This window comes from Halichoeres trimaculatus, unplaced genomic scaffold, assembly GCF_033239565.1.
Source record: "Halichoeres trimaculatus isolate MK-OKI-2021-1 unplaced genomic scaffold, fHalTri1.1 fHalTri1_scaffold_7, whole genome shotgun sequence".
NCBI classification, from domain to species: Eukaryota; Metazoa; Chordata; class Actinopteri; order Labriformes; family Labridae; genus Halichoeres; species Halichoeres trimaculatus.
In genome coordinates this window covers 18,120,032-18,142,115 of record NW_027437185.1, presented here as the reverse complement: position 1 = coordinate 18,142,115, position 22,084 = coordinate 18,120,032, and the positions used below count along the sequence as shown (strand labels likewise).

Sequence of the window (22,084 nt, the reverse complement as noted above, 5' to 3'; positions counted from 1 at the left end):
TCTTTTACAATTTTAAGATGATTTCAATTCCGATACCTTCAATTTTCACACATCGTTAAGTATCACGACATATGCTTTTCACCTTGTATTCTTGTACAGGCGGCTGAATGCAGGTTTCTGGAACCGCCCAGAAGGACCCTGAGAACGCACCTGCTGGGGGTGCGACCAACACGTCCTGCGGTCATTTTTAGAGTAGCATATCAGTGCAATTAAAAACAGAACAAATAACTTTTTTTTTGCAATAAAGCAACTCTTTATTACATCGGAATTTATAAATTTCCAATCAGGCCAACACTGACCTGTATTACAGATCTGACACATATAACCCTGAATTTTCTAGAAATCCAGTCTTCTGTAATATAACAATATCTATAAGCTGTTTAGCAGTTAAAAACTATGAACACCTCGTAATAGATCTATTAGACACAGCATGAGGGCAGACACAGTAGTTTTATAGGGCACAATTTACATTTTCATGTAGTATTTAAACTATGATTGACTTAAAGTGCTTATAAATAATATTATGTTCAAATTATACAACACTGAGCTGCAAAATTGTGAACCTTTACAAGATATATTTCACAGTGTAAATTGTCATCACTCAGAAACTATAAGCACTACATGGCAGATGAAAGAAGAAAGCACATCTAGTACAAAAACTGATATTTTGGCAAATACATTTCAATGCTTGTGGGTTTGAGGGTTAGGAGCCATGCAAAGACCATGCTACAGAGCGCAGCTTAGAAGCTTTAAGGATAGTATAGTAGACATGGAAGACTTCAGGCTGACTCACTTCCAGGTGTGGTAAGTGTTTCCTATAAAATTATTTCACATTGTAAAAATAACAGTTGATTGTTAGTCTCTGATCCTTTAATGTAGTAGAAGCCTTCTAATTCAAATTCCTTCCTGAGGTTAAGGAGCACGCAGATGGAAGACTAAAGAAGCTATGAAGAGGAGAGAAAATTTGTGTTATTTATCTGAAAAAGCAACTTTTTCACTATTATTAGACCAACATCCAAAAGACAAAACATATTCTAGTTCAGTACAGAGCATTCAACAGTTAGTTGAGCATGTTATATTTGTCCGGTTTGTTGCAGCTAAAACTTGAATTAGTTGATTATTCTTTTGCAGAAACACTGTTGACGCTGTCAATCAAAATCAGATAGGACAGCATTTTTTTCTGTCATGACACTGGCAAAATGAAATGCTCTGAATCACAAAAATGACTGATGTGATGAGACATCGCTGAGCACTGAGGGATTAAACAGGTTCAGCCGACCAACAGATGAAATGATGCCAAGTTCTGTTTTGAATTGCCACTTTTATTTGAACACAAATGGAGGCAAAATATTTGAACCAATTCCAGACTTATTTTCGCTCACTTTCCACAATCTGGTGTTGAAAACTAACCAGCTGTCTAAAAACTATAAAAGATAAGAAAAAAAGTATTTGAAATTTCATGTCTATTGTCAGACAGTCTTAAAAAAAGACCCACAATACATTTTTTAATTATTGCATGTATATATACACACAAAATTGCTTGTTAATAAAACTACAGTACAACTCAAATCATCAGCTTAATCCAGTGGGTAACTGAAAGGTTCCTGCTTCTTAACAGTGGCTCATTAAACCCAAAACAGAAGATGAACACACTCTCAGAACAAGAACATGACAAAAACTTTGCTAGAGGTTATGAAAACAGTCTGAAGATTTCGGGTTTAGCACAGTCAGCATTAGGGACAAATTAAGACACTGGGCCAAGCTACCTTTAAGTCCATAAATAAACAGTTATAGCCATCACAATACTCAGGCTCACATACGTGCAGTCACTGTGACACAAAGTCCACACATACAGTGTCAGGAAGCTATGTCAGATATGACAGTCCCTTTTCTCATGCTGATGGCATCACTGGTATTCCTGGATGTTCGATAAATCAACTGAAAAGGGAGAGGACAAAACAGACATGGACAAAATATGGGGAAAAATGAAATGAAAAGGTGGTAGGGTAGGGTGTTTCAGATACGGTGGAAATGAAGCAAATATATGAATGAAATGAGAATGTAACAGTGTTTGGGTTGCTGCTACTTAAAAAACAACAAAATTTTCTTCATAGGAGGGAATTTCCAGAGTCAGACTCATCCCTGGCTCCGGTTTTTAATATTTGAAACCAATTTGAAAAAGAGAAAAAAATCTTGGAGGCCATTTAATATGTCTCAAACACTACCAGTCCTTCATATTGCAAGTTAACGAAGGGAAGATAGATTTTGAGAGTTCTAAATAAAAAATACTAAGGCCACTTCCTAATCAATGCTTTAACATACATCCCATAAGCCGTGCTGAAAGGTTGGGTCCAGGGAAAGGCATTGTTGATGCTAACTGAACAAAACTACCCCTCTCTGTAATTGTTTTGTGAGACACAAGCGCGGACTGCATGGCTGATGTGAAAAACTTCAAACACTTTATTTCCATATCAATGTGCTCCCCTGCACCTGTGTAACTGTGGCGTTAGCCTCCCTCTGACAGACGGTGTATGCACGTTTGGGTTTTTATAATGAATCATGACACATAACGTCTCCACCTGCAAAGATTATTATTCTGCATGGGATGTGTCTCTATCATCCTGTTGTTCTTAGTGTGAGCATAGAAGAGACCAGTCGAATGTAAACAGAAATGCCCCTGCCTGAGATACAGTCTGGCAGGTCTGCCTGCAGAGAAATAACCATCAGGCCTTGTCATGCATGCTGCGACCCTTCCCTTTATGTCCAGGCACACAGTGTCAGTCTGAATCTGTCTGTGTATTGGTTTCTGAGCCAACATGGCTTCTGGGAAGATAATACCATCTCATTAATCATATTGTATCCCCCTCCATCCATTAAACGCCACATAAAAACACGTTCACTGATTAAACCATTAATTATCACAATGTTTGCACTAAAATTTCTGTTGTATGTTATAAACTATCAGAGAAGCAACACAATTCAAAAACAAGCAGAAAAGATAACTTACTTCTTTTTGTCTTTGTCCTTCTTGAATGGCTGTGAACAGCCTTGCAGTGCCTGTCCCATCAGGGTCTCAGCTGCAACCTTTCTTCTATTAAAGGCATTCATCTCCTCCTCCAGTTCACGTCTTTTCTCCTCCAGGTTTTTCTTCTCCTCCTGGTGCATTCGCTTGAGCTGTTCAAACCTCTCATGAAGCTAAAAATGATGTTAATGGTTGGAGAGGGCATAAAGGCCTCACACACACAGGCCAACTTAACACAGTATATTTTTCTGTATTTTGAAAAGGATGTCAATCCTCACCTCTTTTTCCTTTTCTTTCAGCTCTGCTTCTGTCTCCTTCACTTTGTTGACAAACATCTGTCTCATTTCTTCCTCTTTGCGCTGCAGATCCACAAGAAACTCTTTCCTTTTGGCTTCATATGTTTCCTGAAGGCTGAGGATCAGAGTGGAATGAATGGTAAAATGAGTGTAATGCACTCTGAAGAATGGATTAATATGCTTGAACTGGTTACTCTGGTTGTTTATGAACTCAAACCTTGCTTATTTGTACACAAATGAATAATTTCAATTTAACAAGATTGGTATATTAATCTATTTTTGGATGCTACTGGGATTATCTGGTTGGTTGCAGCATTGGGAATTTAACAGTACAACAAAGTCTTGGACAGGCATCCTGAGGTTTCCCTGACACAACCTAAACAAGCAACTCACTAGTTCGAGATAAGCTACCAGTTACAATGATAAAGGAAAGAAGCTGTTCCAACCTAGTCCTGGACATTGACTTCCTCTCATCAGTTAGCCTATAGCCCATGAGCTAGATTTACTTTAATCCTGTTTTTTATTAAACATGGATTACCAATCTTTTCAGTGGCACTAAAAGGTTCAGTTGAGTCCAACATAAACCCAAATTCATCAATTACTTACACTGCCAATTAAATAATTTAGGTACAGATTCAGAAAAGACACACAAAGTTTACCCTTTGGGCTTTAATCTTTTGATACAAATAAGGAGAAGTGTTTTATTCTTTATCTTCAACAAAACACTAAGATTTAAATCAGGATTTAGCCATTATATCACTCACTTTTCCTTCTTTTCCTTATTTCTCATGCTTATATAACTATGACATCAATGGTCCCATGTGTGTCTGGGGGAGCATCTAGTCCTCAGCCGAAGTGTGTCTTTGTTGACATTTGAAAAAATGGATGAAAAATAGATTTAGAAAGCCCATAAAAAACAGCAAGTCTGCTGAAGCATTTGGTAGGCTTTTCTACCACAGATGCTCAAAGTCAGATAATCTTTCCTTCAGATCTCAATTCTACCTCAGCCATCTTTATTTATGAAAAATTGTAACACATCTCGATGAATCAAATAAAGATGCTTTTCAAGTCTGTTTCGAATCTCACCTGAATGACTGGGTGTCTGGGTCTGAGTCTTTGAAGCCCATCTCTTCCAGCTTGCAGCGACGATAGAGCTCATAGTGTCGAGCATGTGTTTGCTCTCGGAGATCCTCCATGTTCACACGCAGCAGCATCTCCCTCAGTTTCACAAAATCACAATGGTTTTCATTCTCCACTGGGGAGAAAGTCGGCCAATAAAAACAGAAAAATCATGATGTAAGGTTTTCAGCTCAACTGCAAAACTATTAACAGTTCAGCGGCATGTTTGTGACTAAACAGCCCTTCTGTTCATGATGCTTGTCAAACCAATTTAGCACACTCACCCTGCACTGATCCCCAGGGGTACAGCCGCGCTTTCACCATCTTATTGCCAACTTTGACGTCTTCAACGCTTCCAACCACAGCAAAGGGAAGATGAGTCTGTTAACATAAAGCATTATTTTTGTGATAAGAAGTCCCAACTAAGATTTTTTACTTACAATATCTTAATGCTTTACCACTGAACTAGGATATTATTCTACACTAACTTGCATAAAAAAATATGTCAACTACAGATTTAAATGTGCTCTTTCATTTGTTTCCAATCCTCCCTGTTGCCTGATAAGACCAAATCACTCAACAAAATACTACAATGATATCATTCTCATCATCATTATCAGAGAGAGGGATGAAGAAAGTTACAGTGCGCATTACTTCATAAAACCCAAAGGGGGCGTGTAGTGAATTATTGATGTGTTTTTAGGACTCACATTCATGGAGGAGTTGATTTCTGCAACAGCTTCATCCTCTGTGGGAAACTGATAAATCTGCACTCCATTACTGACCAGCTCACTCATAATCTTGATCTTTAGTTTGTCCAGCTCACTCCTGGACACTGTGTCTGCTTTTGCAATAACAGGGATGATGTTTACCTGCATGAATAATCCAACATATAAGTGAGGGACTGAAAAATAATAAGCAATAACTGCTGAAATGTACATCACCAGATTCTGTAGTTACCTTGCTATCCAGTTTCTTCATTGTAACAAGATCCAGAGACTTCAGAGAGTGTCCATTAGGAGCAATAAAATACAGGCAGATGTGGATTCTTGTGTCATGGCAATTAAACAGGGAGCGTTTTATTTTCATCTCCTCTTCGAGGTATTTTTCAAACTGGGCATCAATGTACTCAAGAATGGGTTTGTAGCTGTACAGAAAAAAATGACAAAGCATAAATATTTTTCTTCTATTATTAAACCCCAAAACATGCAGAAATATAGTAGAACTTTCCTTGATGTTTGGTAACAGTGTCTAAATTGACAGTGATGTGGCTGAAAAATTGTGTCTCTTCCTTTAAATGTCTTTTTAGATTGCATTAGTTCTACCAATCAATCCTGTATTCCCTTACCCCCCTTCCAATTCACACACCAGAAACAGATCTCTTTCTCAGTCCCATACTGTGTGAGCGCGTTGGCTGAACTTCCAGAGCAAGAAGGGGGGCATTATAAATAGCTGGTGTTTATCTGACCAAGAAAAATTTCTGCTTCTAGCGATGTGAGTAAAAAGGATTTGTACCTTTCCTCTTTGTTGATCTGGTCTCCAAACCCCACAGTGTGCACAACAGTCAGCTTCAGGTTGACATTGCTCTCCTGTAGATTGTACATTTGTGGGCGCAGCTGTACCTCTTTGTCATAATGGCTGGCCTCCTCATTTTCAAAAGTTGTATTGAAGAGCGTGTTCATTAAGGTCGATTTACCAATCCCAGTCTCACCTGAGAAGATAGAGAGAAAAAAAAACAGGTTCAAATAGAGCATGTGACTCTAAAGCCTGGTTTGAAAACTCTCCCTGGGTTCATACATACCAACACAGAGGATGTTGAAGCAGAATCCCTGAGCAACTGATTTGCTGACCAGCTGATCAGGGAGACTGTCAAACCCCACATGGCCTCTGAGCTCCAGGTTTCGCTTTTCTTCATTCTGAGGGTTAAAAAAAAAGAAAATAGTCAGGAAACGCAATTGGTTGAATACTACTTACTAGTATTTAATTTTTTTTCATTACATTCACTCCATATCAATGAACCAGTGAAGTACTACACGTCTTTCTGACTTTAACATTCTGGTTAATCTTTCAAGCATTCTTAAAAAATGAGGTCATCTCTCTCTTCCTCTTCACACACTCAGCAGCCCGACCTATAAAAAACTTCTTTCGATGTTACCAGTTACAGTCCTCCAGGGGAGACACACACATATCAATCAAAACGACAAGCTGTTATAAATCATTTAGGTTTTTCCTTCTTTCTTTCATTCTTTCTACCCTCAGTTTGTCAGTTTGTCTCATGGCTATCAGGGCTCAGCCTGACATATTAATAACAAAAAATGCAGATTAAAATGGTTTGGGATTACAGAAATGCTTTTTGTGTTCATTGTTTTTTTGATCGTTAACCAGCCCTCATACTTATCATTCAGCTTTGTTAAATACTTGATTCTGATTGGTCAAAACCCAAGGATTATCTATTCTAAAAGCCAAAGGCAATGCTAGGAAGAACATGATCGCACAGATCACTCAAAGCAAACCTAAATGCAGAAGGGAACTGGAGCACACCTAGTGTCCTCTTGATGATTTCACTCTTCCAGTTGGTAAACTAATAAACACCTTATTTTTCCAAGAGCATCAGAGGAAAACATGAGGGATTTTTTTTAATTACTCTTAATTTATGAGAAAAGCACAAAACTGACTAGTGGTCAGTGGCTAAGCAGTCAACAGCAAAGAAAAGAAGGCAAGATTTGGTAAAGCGCACGAGGAGCTGAGTCAAAAACATCCCAACCAAACTGAAGAAAACACACACACAGCAACCACAAAGCACAACATGATGTGGGAAGTGTTACATGACTGATTACGTGAGCCAACAAAAAATACCAGAGATTTGTATGTTGGCTGTGATTTCAAACTGTAAGTAGGCAGAAAAAGAGTACTATGACAGCTCAATCAGCATAAAACAAAGAGGGTAACTATTTAACTGTCTAAATAAATCATTTTTAAATCAACCAATGTATCTTCAAATCAATTGTTTGTGTCTACTTGTTTGTATATTTAGATGGTAGTTGGGTGATGAGTTAAACATAAAGCTGTCTTGAGGTTAAATGAAGGCCAACATTAAGGCCTCTCTTAACCCAGTCAGAGTTTTGATTTGTTAATGTACTACCTCATGAAACATCATGATTTCTTACTCTTCTTAATACCAGAAAGCCATTAAACTTGTTCAATTACTTTATTTTCTCTCCATTTGGTCCAAATTTCAGGTGTTTAAAAAAAAAAAAAAAACATACGACAAGTTTGGTACTTGAAAAGCAGCTTTTTTTTCATAAATATGAAAAATGTAATTTGTTTTTCAGAACAGCTGGTATTTCTATGTCAATACACTAAAAAATTAAACCACAAAAATCCTCTCAAGCATTAATTTTTCCAATACTTTGAGACTTGATTTAAGCTTTAAGTATTAACAGTAATTTCATTAACTGCACAAACTTTGAACCATTTTGATGTTTTCTCTACTAAGTAATATGGCAGAAAATCAAGGCTTTTGTATCTGCACATAATACTGTACTGTTTCTGAACTGACTTTTTTTTTTTTACTCTTTTGCTGCTTCAGCTTGGGAAATTGTGAATTCTTTCCATACTAGAGACATGCTGGGATCCTGGCATCCTGGAAGAGTCTCAACATGAGGACCAGGATGTGTTCAATACAACAATCATCCGTTTCTGCCCCTCTCTGTCTCCCGTTATTCACACAAACACACACTCTCAGATACACACAGACACATACACAAAGAGTTCTTTCTTTAGATGTTATTTCACAGGGTGGGAGGATATCCAAGCAGCTCACTGCCCTGGTACCCACAACTCCTCTGCCACAGCTTCACACACACAAACACGCACACACACACATCCTCAGTAGTCTTTCATCGTCTGTGATGCATACTAAAAATATCAGATACAAACTTTAAGCTATGACTTAACACACTTTAACGAATTACACGTTGACTTGTCCGTTCAAATTTTCGCTAAGCAATAGTGCAGCTAGCTGTCTTTAGAAGAGGCTTCTGCTTATGTTTATCCTCTTAACTCGGTCTCCAGCCTGCTGTCCTGTCATCCGGGCGAATGCACGGTCCTTTAGCCCCCCGTGTGCACCTGTCAGAGGTGTTGACATGCTAAACAGCCAAGCGTACATTGTCCCGTTTCATGCTGCACTGCTGGATGCTGGGGAACATGTGAATCCATGGGAAGACGATCCGTTCCCACTGACAAGACCGCAGCTGAAACTGCGTCTTTATCCCTGGCAGCTACTCCGCTGCATTCACGGCACACACCTCATCGTCATTACCTTTCTTTAACACACACCTGAACACTACTGGTTAGCTGGTTTAAATGAAATGACTACTCCCAAGACACCAAAATCACTAGATATCTCAGGCCCGCAGACAGTAGATTATCATACTTACTGCGAAAACATCAACCTCATTGGCCGCCATCGTCACAAGTGGCTGTGAGCAGGAATTATGTGTTCAGGCGGACCTGCTCCTCACATTCAGCATTCAGCACACTCACAGCTCTCAATATGGCCACTTGGAGGCAACACCCCCTCGTTGCTGGAGGGCGACACTGCAAGAGCTCGAAAATTAGACACCTTCAGTCTCAGCTGTCGATAATAAAGTTTAATACGACGATTGATTTTCGCTTGGTTGTTGAGGGGTCAGTCAATAGTTACGACAGGCTGGCCCAGTTTCAAAATGCATTGAAATGGTTTGGCATAAGCCTTCTATGAAACACATTTTGAGACAGAGTTCTACCTAAATGTGTTTTGTTAAAAAAAAAAAAAAAAACACTTTTCACTTTCAAAGGACATTATTCAGACTAAAATGGCACACCAATACAGTGTTAGAGAAACTGTGTTGTCTTTCAGGTGTAAGCTTCATTTGTACCTTTTTTTTTTTTTTTTTTTTTTAAAGAGGCGGTTCTCCCAATCTCCTGACCAGGGACAGTTTTAAGATGTCCCACCTCCCCTATCCCCTACTCATGTAAGCCAATACATGAGTAGGGGATGAATAGGGGAGACCAAGGTTGGTTGTCACACTTTTTACTCTAGTGTGAATTGCCCATCATCAAAACATATTTCACTTGTCATTTCTACATTAAACTAAAGCTTAGGGTGTTAAACTGTGTACCCCTCTTATTTTTTAACTCGGTTTAACAAAGAGGTAATAAGGCCCAACTATCAAAGACACATTGTGACAACCAGTGACAACCCATCAAAGACATGACTGTCACACACTACGGTGTTTGTCACAATGTTATTTTAATGGGATTTTTTTGTTAGGAAGAACGCAGAAGAGAATTTGAAGTATTTACTGAATAGATAAGTTGGCAAATACATAGTTTAATGCATCTTGACACAAAATGAGCAAGGAACATCAACAGGAAGCACATCTTCAGACTACTGTACGCCAAATGCTGGTGGACTTTGGCAGTGCCTGATAACACCGATGCTCCTACTGGCCACTTTGGCGGGTTGAATTTTATTTCAAACATGGAGCAGAGAGACAAGCAAAAAGATGACTCTGATGATGAAAGCTCTGAGGAAATTTAATTTACCTTCCCTTCATTGTCATTCTCATGAAAAAAGAAATTATTTTCTGATTACAATCGTTAATAAATATCTAAGCAGACACTGTCTCTTGCTGAGATTTTATCAGTTCAATTAATCCCCTTTACCATTTTATCATAAGCAAGCAATAAAAAACTACTATTCTAATTATTGTGTCTTAATAGACTGCATATTTTCATATGAAAGGAGCATAATGTTACACACAACTTTATCAGAGCTGAATACCTGATTAAGGACCTGTGGATTTTAACATTGATGTAGTCTTGTTTTGAGTGTGCATAGGGGTCATTTACATTTAAAGAGGTTGTAAATCTTTTTTAAGTAAACTTTAGCATGTCATCATCCGCTTTAATCATATTGAGCATAATTATCCAACAACAAATTGTGGCCAGTGAAAATACTGAGTGGCTAGTAACTCAGGGATACCACTAGCCACAGTGGCTGGTGAGCAAAAAAGTTAATGTCAAGCCCTGACTGTATGTGATAACCTACCCCAATGGGAATTTCTTGCTGGCATCAAGGGTCACAACTACTATTCTCAGCTATAGCTTTACCCTCACACTTTTCAAGGGTAACAGTTGTTTTGTAAAAGCCTGGAAAAAAATTCTCAGGAGCTGAATATTTACACTTTGACACGAAAAACACAAAGTCCTCTCACCTGAAGTTCAGCTACCCCAAAGAAGACCATGTAGGTGAGCTCTGATCCCAAATCGATAAATTTCCATTACAAAATATGAGTGACAGTGAGATAAAATAAGTGTGATGACCAACCCTGTTCTCCCATAGTGCTGATTGTCTGTACACTGTCCGTGTCTAAACAAACCAAAGTATCACTTCTTGTTGTAATAATAATAATAATAATAATTATTATTATTATTATTATTATTATTATTATTATTATTATTATTAAAGAGTCAAATCCAGAGGACATTTCCCTTTTACTCCAGATTAATTTACAATTCATTTTATTTTGATAATCAGTGTCCTCATACTGTTATCAATAAACCTATTTGCAATGACTTGTTAAGCCATTCAGCAGACTAAAAGTGTAGCTTTGAACTGGCAATCTAGTGAAATAACTATTTTAGAGAAGAAATAATCTAAGGGCTCTGTAACAGCATTTATGTTCAAATATTACTTATAGCCAATACTACTGTGGTATTAGCAAGGTGGCAAGTGGTAAGGGAATGGCGTGAATCTTTAGTTTTACCTTGTGAGAAAATATCACGTGTAATCACTGGAATACAGACAGGCTGCATGAAAGATGGTTTACATTACTTTTTTTTTTCATTAATGCGTATTTATCCAAAAATGATTGAGGCTACCTAACCAAAAATGCTGTCAATTTTATGTAAATTTAAATGTCGTTGATTTAGTGTGTGGCCAAAATATTTAACATTTAAACTGAAACGATATTGTATTTTTACACTGATTAAAAAAGCCTGCTAGCCACATAAAATATATATTGCAGTAGCTGCTTCGTTATATTCTATATGTGTTATTTCTAGACTGGTCTTAAACCAATTGATGCCGCTATAATCGCTCAGGAGCTCTGCCTACTCACAGCGTGTAACGGGGACAGCCATCATAAAAACGGGATGTTTGGTTTGGAGAGGCGCCGGAAGCAGCAGGTTGGTGGAGGGCAAGGAGGAGGGGAGCACACAGACCGACCAGATAATCCCCACTCGCGTTTGAATTTGGTATCTCTGATATTTTCCTTATTTCAGAAACATGGCTTTGACCCAGGAATCGGTTTTGTCTTTTTTGCTGGATCACGGAGGTAAAGTGAAGAACTCGGATCTGCTCAACAATTTCAGGAGTGAGATCAGCTGCAGTGATCCCGCGGAAAAGCAGCACAATAGAGACCTTTTCAAGAAGTTGGTGAACAGCGTCGCCGTGGTCAAACAGATCGACGAGGTGAAGTTTGTGGTGGTGAAGAAAAGATATCAAGACTTTGTTAAAGAGGTGGGGCACGATGCACCGACGAAAAGCTCCCCGATGGATGACAGTTTCTCCAGCCTGAACACCAGCCTCTCATACTCATCCCCTCCACATCGAGTCGAGTCAGCCAGGAGGATTTACTCTGACATTGAAAACAATAACGTGTGCCTTTCCACTACCAGAAATGGTAATTATCATAATGATGCCAAGCATGCATCAATGGGAAGTAAACAGGAGAGGACACCTTCATCAACGAACAGCAGTAGCACGGACACAACCACCCTCAAAGTTCTGAATATCTCCAGAGATCAGGACAGCAAGGCGAGGAAATCTGGAGCTATGTTCGCTGTCGTAGCGATCAAATCCCCACCGAAAGAACCTGTACCAGAAACACAGGAAGGATTATACTCTCAAATGCACGAGAATCACACGTTAATAACCAAAGTTTCCAAACCAGTGCAGAATCTGAACGTCCAGACTTATAAGAAGGACGCACAAAGTGACTCTTGTTTGAAAACCAGGCAGGCAGAAGACACGAAGCCCCCAGTTCTTCTTCATGTGAGGCCCCCAAATAAGACCAGCAGACAGGGGGATGACGCGAAGTATTCAGAGTCTGTGCCTCTGGAGCAACTAGCGCATGAGTGGCTGGTGAAGTGTGCTGCAGGACTATGGGGACAAATTCATGGTCTGCTGCTGCAGGACCCACGGTTAGCACAGAAAAAAGACTTCACGTCAGGGTTCACAGCTCTCCACTGGGCTGCAAAGGATGGCAACAGTGACATGATACACAAGCTCGTGAATATCTCCAGGAAAAGAGGCACTTATGTGAACATCAACAGTAAAGCACATGGAGGATACACACCTCTGCACATTGCAGCAATCCATGGACACTCTGATGTGATAGTTCTGCTTGTGCAAAGGTACGGAGCCAACGTGAATTTAAGAGACAATGATGGAAAAAAGGCCATACATTACCTGGGGAAAGGTGTGTCAGCTGATGTCAGAGCACTTTTAGGAGGACAGCAGAGCAGGCATAAAAAGACAGAGGATGAAGATTACAGAGACCAGCCAAGGGGCTTTAACACCATCAGTAAACTGTTCCAGCCCCACATGGGCAAGAAGCAAAAGACAGCAGCGAGGTATGCTCAGGACTGGTGAGAATGACTGACTAAATAAAGGACTATACTTTCCAAGTTTCTACATTATGTAATATAAAACAACTCCTTAACGCTTATACATCGATGTCTATTACAGAGTCATAAATATGTAGTTTCCCACTACCTAGCAGGTGTTTGACCTCTTTTACTGTAAATCTTTGTCCCATGTAATACATTTAAATATATTTATAACTGAATAGTTTTAGTGTCTGAACCCCAGTTGTATTGAGACGAATGTTTCTTAATTCAGTTTCTATGTATTTGTGTATTTGTAACACAGCCAGTGATAAGCATTCAAATTATCCCAAATTTTAGAAGATACATCTTTCTGACTCTCGAATATCAGGAGTTATGGTGCCATACATTTTAAGAAACAGCATCTCTCAGCCTCAATAAAAGCCAAGGAGGCCTTCACATGGCCATTTATTCAAAAGCACATGTTTACCTGGCCAAGTGTTTTTATTAATCTCTATGTGAAGTTGTACTGTGATGAATGAGGAAGGCTTTTCTTGGTCGGACTCAGAAACAAATTCTTTGGGGGAAAAAAAAATCACAAAAACTTGTTCAGCCGTGCTGCTAATGTCATATGATGATCAGTGTTTCAGGATCAGAAATACCAGTTAGATGTGGCTTTTTTGCACCTGGGGAAAAAAAAGGTAAAGATAAAAATTTTAGTGTTGGATCTAAACAAAAACCTACATACCCAATCCTTATAAAGGTTGTATGTTGTCATTAATGAATACAACAGTAAACAGTTATTTGATTACATGTGAGGAACACTAATGTACACTGTTTTGTGCAGTACACTATTGTCATACTTAACTGACCCAGAGAAAAGCAATTCTGACACATGCAAAGAGCCAGAGTTTAGACAATGAAGCCACGAGCAAAACAGAGCCAGAACAATATCCTTTGTCTAGTCATCTGGAAAAGAGGTTGCTTGCATAAGGATACTGGGGAAGGGCAGCTGCAACTACTACAACTCTTGAACCTAGCTAACTGTAGTATGTGTTTATTTCCCACATAAAAACTTTTATTAAATACTAAAGGACACCTGAACAATCACATAGGAGATGTACTGCTTTCATGCTTCTAGGTATCTCTTTTAAATGATTAAAATGAAAATCTGGAAACATCAAAGATTATCAAACAATACAGTGGAGTATTCCAGCTCTTGCATAATTTCCTGTCAGTGCTACATGGAAAACTTTTTTTATTGGTGGTTGTTTTGGAGTGTTGGTGGGGTTTTAGGGTGACATGCACGTTAGTGTAGAGTTAGGAGATGCTATATGGCCAAAGCCTAGCTTGGGAACCCAAGAGTCTACAAAGACATTTCAGAATGTCAATCTATTGGATAGCACACAATCTGAAAAGAATAGGTCTAAGCCTCTAATGATGTGGTAGAAGGAGGATTCAACTAACCTTAATTCAGAAGTCACTATCATATATGTACAATATAGTGCTAAAGGTTGAATTACTGTGCCAGAAACTTATTCTATGGTGTTGTGGTAAAACTAAGTTGAGAGCTGTAACAATGAATAATTTTTCCATTAACAGAAAAAAACTTGAGTGCATTTCATGTTTCACTCACCACACTGTTCATTAGTAAATTTTAAAAAATACAGCTGATATTGTTCAGAAATATTACGTGCACATTCTGATTGTGAACACTATCACATCTTAAGCGTTGCCTTTGACATCTCCACCTTATAATAACTACAAGAAAAATTTAACAACCTTCTTAGTATCATTGCCATGTCATGCTTGGGTGTATGGCTTACACGCACAGTTCACATGTCAGTGTTGATTGTTGTTTTTATCAGTCATTTTTGGTCTATATGTATAAGGCTATCAAAATTATTTAAAAAACAAAATTCTGCTTCAGGATTAATTAAGGTGCTTTGCACATTTTTATTTTTTATTTTTTTTCCCAGGGGTTCAGTCTTTCAGTCTTACTTTGAGTACAGATAGGTCCAAGAGGATGAAAATAGGCTAATAGTCACTTCACTATCATTACCATGACTGTAGATATGGTCTATGATATGAAAAATCAGGAATCTTAATTTCACTTGTTCAAAGTTTTCACATCGTTGCCCCCTGTTTTTTTTGTTTGTTTGTTTGTTTGTTTTTTTTAATCTAATGTGCACCTCTGTAGAATTAATTTCAGACACAAGTCTGTAATGAAGAAATAGCCTGAGAAAAAACTGAACATTTGAGAAGCCAAAAACAGGCAGGTATAGATGGTAAATGAAATAATTTATGTTAGGGCACTGCAACATAGACTAATTCATTCACACGGGCATTTGTTTCTCTGTTAGAAAAAAAAACACTCCAGGCGGATTTATCTATAAAGTAATTTCTGCCCTCTAGTGGACAAATGAACTATAACTTTATCATAGTTTTATACAAAGGCACACTGAAGAGCAGTGTCCAAAACAAGACACAAACGTTATCTTGCATATCTGCAGGTAATCCACAACGAACAAATTAATTAAATATTAGCTAAGCATCAGTTGATGTTAACTTACACAGTAATAGTAAGAAGATTTATAAGACAATCAGAGCATGGTCTGTAATGAATAATGTGGTAAAATGTTACAATAAGGTACCATATTATGTTAGCTTACTGTATGAAAATTTCATTAACTTAACCAAGAACGATTTTTCAAAAGGAACCGAGCATATGGATATATTTAGGGGGGCACCTATCGGTAACTCGCTGGCTAACCTGTCCGTTGTAAATAGAACAAACTTTATATCACATTGTCTTGAATTTTTCTCTTACCTCGAGAGAACAAAATCAGCTTCATATTTTTTGAGTCATTGTGTTAGTATGAAATTGGAAACGTCGTGGTTTCTCTGCCAATAGGTGGCTGTGCCTGAAAGGTAAACGCTACGATTGTTTGAGTTGATTGGGAACACCTGGGCGTTTCAGCTGTGGCACGTGCGTGGAGCCCTCAGCGGAGAGTCCCCCTAAGTTTGACCTGTCTCTTTGTGTTTATAATGGAAAATCAAATGCTGATGCCAGCTTTCCTTCGTTGTTTTCGCACTTTTTTGTTGCTGCTGCTGTTTACCTGCAGCTCGCCGCTGATTAGATCTTCTCTGGGTAGCTCCAGTGCGCTGCACAGCCTTGGTGACCTGACGTACCCGTACGGCAGCATCTTCTTCCCTCTGCTCAAAGCTCTGTCAGAGCACGGAGGGTCCAGGTGGAGCCCGGACCTGAGGAGAAAAATGAAACCTGAGCACAAGTACATCAAATATCTGACAGATGTTTACCAGAAGTCTCCCAGAGTGCAGAGGAGTTTGGATATAATCTACAACACAGTCCGACTGATCAAACCACAAGATGAATGTCAGGCAAAATGTCACAAAGGTGAGCTACTCAATCACACCAATACAACAACAATACCTTTAATATCTGGGCTTTACAGCCACCCTGAGTTATGTAATCCATCAAAAGTCAATACTGGCAAAAACGCACCCTCTAATGATACCGTATGATGAGACCTTTTTACACAAAAGAAGTGAGATAATTGAGTCTGACATAAAATCTGCCTCAATATTTTTTATTTATGTATAGATATATGTATATATTATTTGGCAAGCTTGATTACAAGCTGCCCATGAACTGTAAAATTGATTCAGCACAATTAAAACCCTGTATTTACATGAGTGTGGCACTATAGCTTACTGCATCTTTGTTTTGTAAACACAACCATTTAAGGGCTGTGGAGCCTGCTTCATAGACAATATGGATCTTTTCCCAAAGTGGCCTGTCACCTAATTTAACTCTTTATATGAGAATTATGTGTTTGCAAAATTTGGAAAACTGTTTCAAGCCATGAATATACTTTTTCAGTCTACGGGTTCTGTGAGATTTTATGTGGTCTATACTGAAGATGTAATGTGTTTGCTAGCATTTTAAAGGACTGTATTTCTACATTATTTAAAGCACTAAGTTGAGGTTCAAGCACAATGCAACAAGGTTCCAAGGACAAAAAAATAACACAAATTTGTCAGACTCCAGACAGAATTTAATGCAGGCTTCATTGGTGAAGCAAAACTGTTTGAATTTTGGTTCTTTTCTTAGTTTTGACAAAATGTTGGATGAATTGGGATTGAAACATCAAAGCTGGAGTAGGAGGATTGAAATTTGGATTCACCTAAATTACCTTTTCTGTCTCATGATTACAATATTTTAACTACTTTTACTTTTACAATAAGCAAATCTGGTCATTTGTGGTTGTTTCTCTTACTGTGAAATCATTTTAATTTTCAAGTCTAACTGTGAGATATACTCTTCTTCTTAAGATATTTTAAAGAAGTGAGTAAATTTGGTATTAATTTCTTACCTGTGTGTGGTAGGAAAAGGATAAGTGGGATATGGTCCAATTCAGTGGAATATGACATGTTCACCTTCTCACTATACATAGGGATATGACAAAATACGCACTTTGATCAGTGCTTGTACAAAATAGTTGCTAAGATTAATTAAGTGAATAATTACATTTTTGTGTTATGACTCCCAATGTAATGGTGACACTGGAACTGATGTTTCTTTGTTCTCTCCTTCAGAAAGTTTCATGCAGGATCTGTCCTACAGTCTTGATCAAGTAAGAAGAAAAGAACAGCTCCTGAAGGCGACCCTGCTGTACAGTGTAGACCAAGACTTCGCTTCATCTGTTAACTCAGCGTGCTATTTGAAGGTCAAGGAACGGGAGCTCTCTGACCAGTGCCAACTGTGTCCTGCTGCCCACCTCACTGTGAACCTCACAGCCACCACAAACAGGGGGAGTGGAAGGAACTGGGTGGAGGTGGATGTCACCTCGTTTCTCCAGCCTCACTTACAGTTCCAGAGAAAGAACATAAATTTGCTCATCAATCTCACCTGCCCAGAGGAACAAAAAAACAGAGATAAAGGGAGCAAAAGCCCTCCACAGTTCAGCTTAAGCTCACCTCTTCTGCTTCTCTACCTCAATGACACAAGCAGCTTTGCCCACCAGAGGTTGCCAGTCAGTGCCAAAGCAGGTCACAAAACAGCCACAGCAGGTAATGGACTTTACAAACAGAGGGGTTTCAAAGCAGAGCAGAGGATCAAGAGGAAGAGAAGATGGAGAAGAGCATCTCCTAAAAGCAAGAGAGGTGATAAAAATGGAGATTTCCACCTGCCTGAGCTACTTCCAAGTTCTGAATTCCCAACAAGTGACTGTGCCTTGTATGATTTCAGGGTGCGATTTAGCCAGCTCAAACTGGATCAGTGGATTGTTTTTCCACCAAAGTACAACCCCAGGTACTGCAGAGGCATCTGTCCAAACACCGTGGGCTTCATTTATGGCTCCCCTCTCCACACAGTGGTGCAAAATCTCATCTATGAAAAACTGGATTCTTCTGTGCCCAGGCCCTCATGCATCCCCTCCCACTACAGCCCCCTGAGTGTCATGATCTTTGAGAAGGATGGCTCCTATGTATACAAAGAAATAAAAGACATGGTGGCCACCAGGTGCACATGTCGCTAAGCCAGCTGACTGTGTTTCTTCCCAGGTTCCTCTCTTTCTCTAAGAGGCTATACAGAATATCAGCACAATTCTCTTCAGTAGGCGTTTCAGGTGGACCAGATACTCTGACCAGGCTCAGTGATTTCAAGAGAATATAAAACCGTTATGCATGAAAGAAATTTGATCTGGAGCAGGTGTGTTTACTTAATCAAATTTGTTTACTTAAAAAGTATTTTATCCTGATATAAATGTGGAAATATGACATTTATTTGCTTTTTGTTATCAAGTGACATGGAAGGGTGCCTTTGAATCCCCTTCTTTAAACTAATGTTTTGCAACATAGTTTTGAATCTGACGCACTTGAAGAAAAGGAGTGTTGTTTAATTTTGGATTATTTTTAAGTTATCTTTTGTTAATTTATATTGGGTGGGTGGTCCGTCATTATTATTTAATTTAACACAATTGCCAAGTTTTAAGTAACCCTGTTCTGGACAAAAAGAAAAAACAGTCACAATCTCTTAATCAAACCTTTTACATATTATTTTATTCCTGGGGATTACAGGCAGCTGCCTGAATGGTAGCTTGTCTTTCTAATGTCCAGAGTGAAAGATGTCAAGGTTTCAGTGTGTATTTATTACCTCTGGTCACTAAGTGACTGCAAACAAATGAATTGACTGCATACTTTTGAATTTGTACTGGTTGAATGTGACTTGAAGCATGCCTTGTCTATTTATGCAAATTGAATGAATTCACTGTATGTCTGTGCTCAGTTTAGGGATATTCATAATAATGAAAATGTGTAGACAGGTTTTCTGGAAAGTTGAAAAATAAAAAATTACCCTGCATAAATATTGTTAGCATTCTATTTTTCAACAATATGTTTTCAGTAAAGAGTGAGGAGAAAATGTATTTTGATAAATACATTTTGTAAGTCATGGAAAATAGACCTGTGAGTTGAGATACACATATTGATACACTGTGGCTCATACCTATTAATTTGCCATTGTGAATTTTTGCATTGACCTCAAAACTCACAATTTGATGGATGATGAGAGTTTAACAGGTTTCATGGGCCCAGATGAGAAGGGGCCACATGGCCCTCCAGTTGATGGTCTTACTCCAGTCCGGTAGGTGGCGGTAGTGTAATGGTGGTTTCAGCCGAAGGACGCTTCTTGAAAAGGAAGGACACAGGAACTCAGTTCGGAAACACAGTTGAGCAGCAGCACGGTGAGTTTCAATGTCATGTCTCTAACTCTGGATAATTCCCAGTAGATTATATCACCCATCATCATATTATTGTATTTATCTTGGCTTTAGTTGAGAAGGCACCTCGTTATCACGCGGGTTGAGGAAGCGTTTCAAGGACTGTTTTTACCTTGGACGCTCGTTAGCTTCCTGGAGCTAACTTCCAACGCTATCACGTAGCTTCCCCAGCTAATCGGCCAATATTGATCTGTGGTGGATATTTATCTATGGGGTTTAATCTTGCGTAACAAGAAAATCATAAAAGCTTATGGCTGTAAACGTTTCTATTCACAACTCAGCGATCAACTACGCCCAAAACAACGTCACACTCTTCTATTGTACACATTACATGTTTTAAGATGCCACGAAACCTTCATGTTTACGAGCTTTTATTATTAACACACACAGCTGTACAATTATTCATCTGTAAAACACAAACTTTTTAATAAATAAGGAATAACTTTTCACTCCAAACGCTACAGAGCATACTATTGTGATTGCGAAATAGCCAGCTGATCACGTAGATCAAATATCCAAATATCCGATTTAATCTGTTTCTCCATTAAGAGCAATCTCGACAGGAGTTTTATTGTATTGTTTCTGTAATAACTTATATTGGTGCATTTTCTTGTTGTCTCTTCAGATCAGCTCTCTGGTGAACATGGGTCGCCACTTCGGAAACTTGGCCAAGATCAGGCATGTGATCACATACAGTCTGTCACCCTTTGAGCAGAGGGCTTTCCCCAACTACTTCTCCAAGGGAATCCCCAATGTGTGGAGGAGATTCACTGCATCTTTCTTCAAAGTTGCCCCCCGTGAGTATTACGTTTTTTTCCCCTCATTTTTCATCAGTACTGACATTTTAAGCATCCCCAAATAACACTTTATGTAATCACTCACTCTACAGTAGTTTTGAAAAAGAGTGTCATAGTTGTACCCAGAACCTTCTCTGCATTGCTCCACATGCAATGAAAGCATTTCATTTAGGTATAGTAATCATTTCAAATGCTTGACAGACTCAATCAATAGGACGCACATTTCTGCTTTTTTGATAGAGCTGTCACATGAAAGGTTTGTTATTATCTTCCACGATTTCCTTTTCCAATTTCCACATACTCAAGGCTGTGGTGCACATCAGGTTCATATGATAGGACTGTTACCTGCTTTGACCCATGCTACTATCGTGGTTTAAATGGCTAACTTTGCAGTGTGAAATTCAATATGAATTTCCACAAGCTTTGTCAAAATTTCTCGACTCATGAATGTCATTAATTCATCCATCTGTTTTCTATATTTTTCTAATCCTGTTTCGGGTTGGAGCCTATCCAGCCAAGTAGGGGCTGTACAAACAAATACAATCTGGAATGAAATGTATCAGAATCCCAATCACTTGTTAGTTTCATTTTTTTATAATGCAGAATATCAGCTATTTTAAATTCAGTACAAATATTATTCCGATGTGTGATCTATTTGGGATGTAGCTAACATACGTTAAATTAATTTTGGGAAGATTGTACAGTTTATGAAAAACAAAGAAAAAAATGCATCTTGTTTTGGCTTGATACACTAAAATTCCTGCTGCTAATTTTATTTAAATGATCTTACTCTTACAGCTATGATTGTGATGTACCTGACGTACACCTGGGGCAACAGTGTCCACCAACAGGGCAAGAGAAAGAACCTTGCTGATTATGAGAATGACGAATGAGCACCTGCCACCTCCCTACAAGCTGTCTTCTGTTAATAAATTCAACTCTGTTTGTTTCACCAATAAAGATATTTATGTGAAGTTAATGTCAATTGTTTTTTTATGTTTGTTGATGCAGGGAATGTTTGAAACAATGGATTGCAAATCATTAAACAGAAAGAACAACCATATTAAAACCTATCTCATATTTTGATTGCAAAAAATACGAGCTAATTGTTCCAACATTTTTACAGGTTTTTTTTATTAAACTGATTATGGTTTGGCATATTGTTTGTGATATGGTTTTCCAAACAAAAGAAAAGTATGATAAAATATAATAAAGGGGGATAGCTACAATGATCCTTATTAAAAGTATAAAATAACGAAGCATTAAAGTTGTTGTGAACAAGGCCTTGTGTGTCTTGACAAGCAAAAACAAGAGACTACATGTGGTTTGAATTTAAAAACATTAACAAGTAAAACAAATAGTGAAAAGTCCCGCAACATGGCTTGGCAATTG

The 22,084-nt window shown here is 38.4% G+C and overlaps 4 protein-coding genes across 6 annotated transcripts; 3 read left to right on the top strand and 1 right to left on the bottom strand.

Moving 5' to 3' along the window:
- Positions 1-314: 314 nt before the first annotated feature.
- On the bottom strand, positions 315-15,998 carry LOC141793042 (septin-8-A-like). 3 transcript variants are annotated; one of them, XM_074673364.1, is made up of 10 exons: positions 15,923-15,998; positions 6,239-6,353; positions 5,953-6,148; positions 5,398-5,584; positions 5,148-5,309; positions 4,722-4,818; positions 4,405-4,573; positions 3,301-3,433; positions 3,008-3,195; positions 315-944 (listed from the first exon to the last, which is right to left on the bottom strand). In XM_074673364.1, the coding sequence occupies exons 3-10, from the start codon at positions 6,117-6,119 to the stop codon at positions 890-892; spliced, it is 1,158 nt and encodes a 385-aa protein (XP_074529465.1). In that variant the 5' UTR covers positions 6,120-6,148; positions 6,239-6,353; positions 15,923-15,998; the 3' UTR covers positions 315-889. The 3 variants fall into 3 exon arrangements, with proteins under 3 accessions (XP_074529465.1, XP_074529463.1, XP_074529464.1); XM_074673362.1 differs by lacking the exon at positions 15,923-15,998 and adding an exon at positions 8,877-9,029; XM_074673363.1 differs by lacking the exons at positions 315-944; positions 15,923-15,998 and adding exons at positions 951-1,938; positions 8,877-9,029.
- On the top strand, positions 11,619-14,183 carry sowahab (sosondowah ankyrin repeat domain family member Ab). Its single transcript, XM_074673360.1, has 2 exons — positions 11,619-11,670; positions 11,767-14,183. The coding sequence occupies exon 2, from the start codon at positions 11,771-11,773 to the stop codon at positions 13,136-13,138; it is 1,368 nt and encodes a 455-aa protein (XP_074529461.1). The 5' UTR covers positions 11,619-11,670; positions 11,767-11,770; the 3' UTR covers positions 13,139-14,183.
- A 59-nt stretch (positions 15,999-16,057) lies between the features above and the next one.
- On the top strand, positions 16,058-19,035 carry gdf9 (growth differentiation factor 9). Its single transcript, XM_074673365.1, has 2 exons — positions 16,058-16,510; positions 17,713-19,035. The coding sequence occupies exons 1-2, from the start codon at positions 16,141-16,143 to the stop codon at positions 18,651-18,653; spliced, it is 1,311 nt and encodes a 436-aa protein (XP_074529466.1). The 5' UTR covers positions 16,058-16,140; the 3' UTR covers positions 18,654-19,035.
- Positions 19,036-19,757: 722 nt separating this feature from the next.
- On the top strand, positions 19,758-21,671 carry uqcrq (ubiquinol-cytochrome c reductase, complex III subunit VII). The gene is made up of 3 exons (XM_074673371.1): positions 19,758-19,859; positions 20,521-20,692; positions 21,491-21,671. Exons 2-3 carry the CDS (start codon positions 20,539-20,541, stop codon positions 21,583-21,585), a joined length of 249 nt encoding a protein of 82 aa, XP_074529472.1. The 5' UTR covers positions 19,758-19,859; positions 20,521-20,538; the 3' UTR covers positions 21,586-21,671.
- The last annotated feature ends 413 nt before the right edge of the window (positions 21,672-22,084 follow it).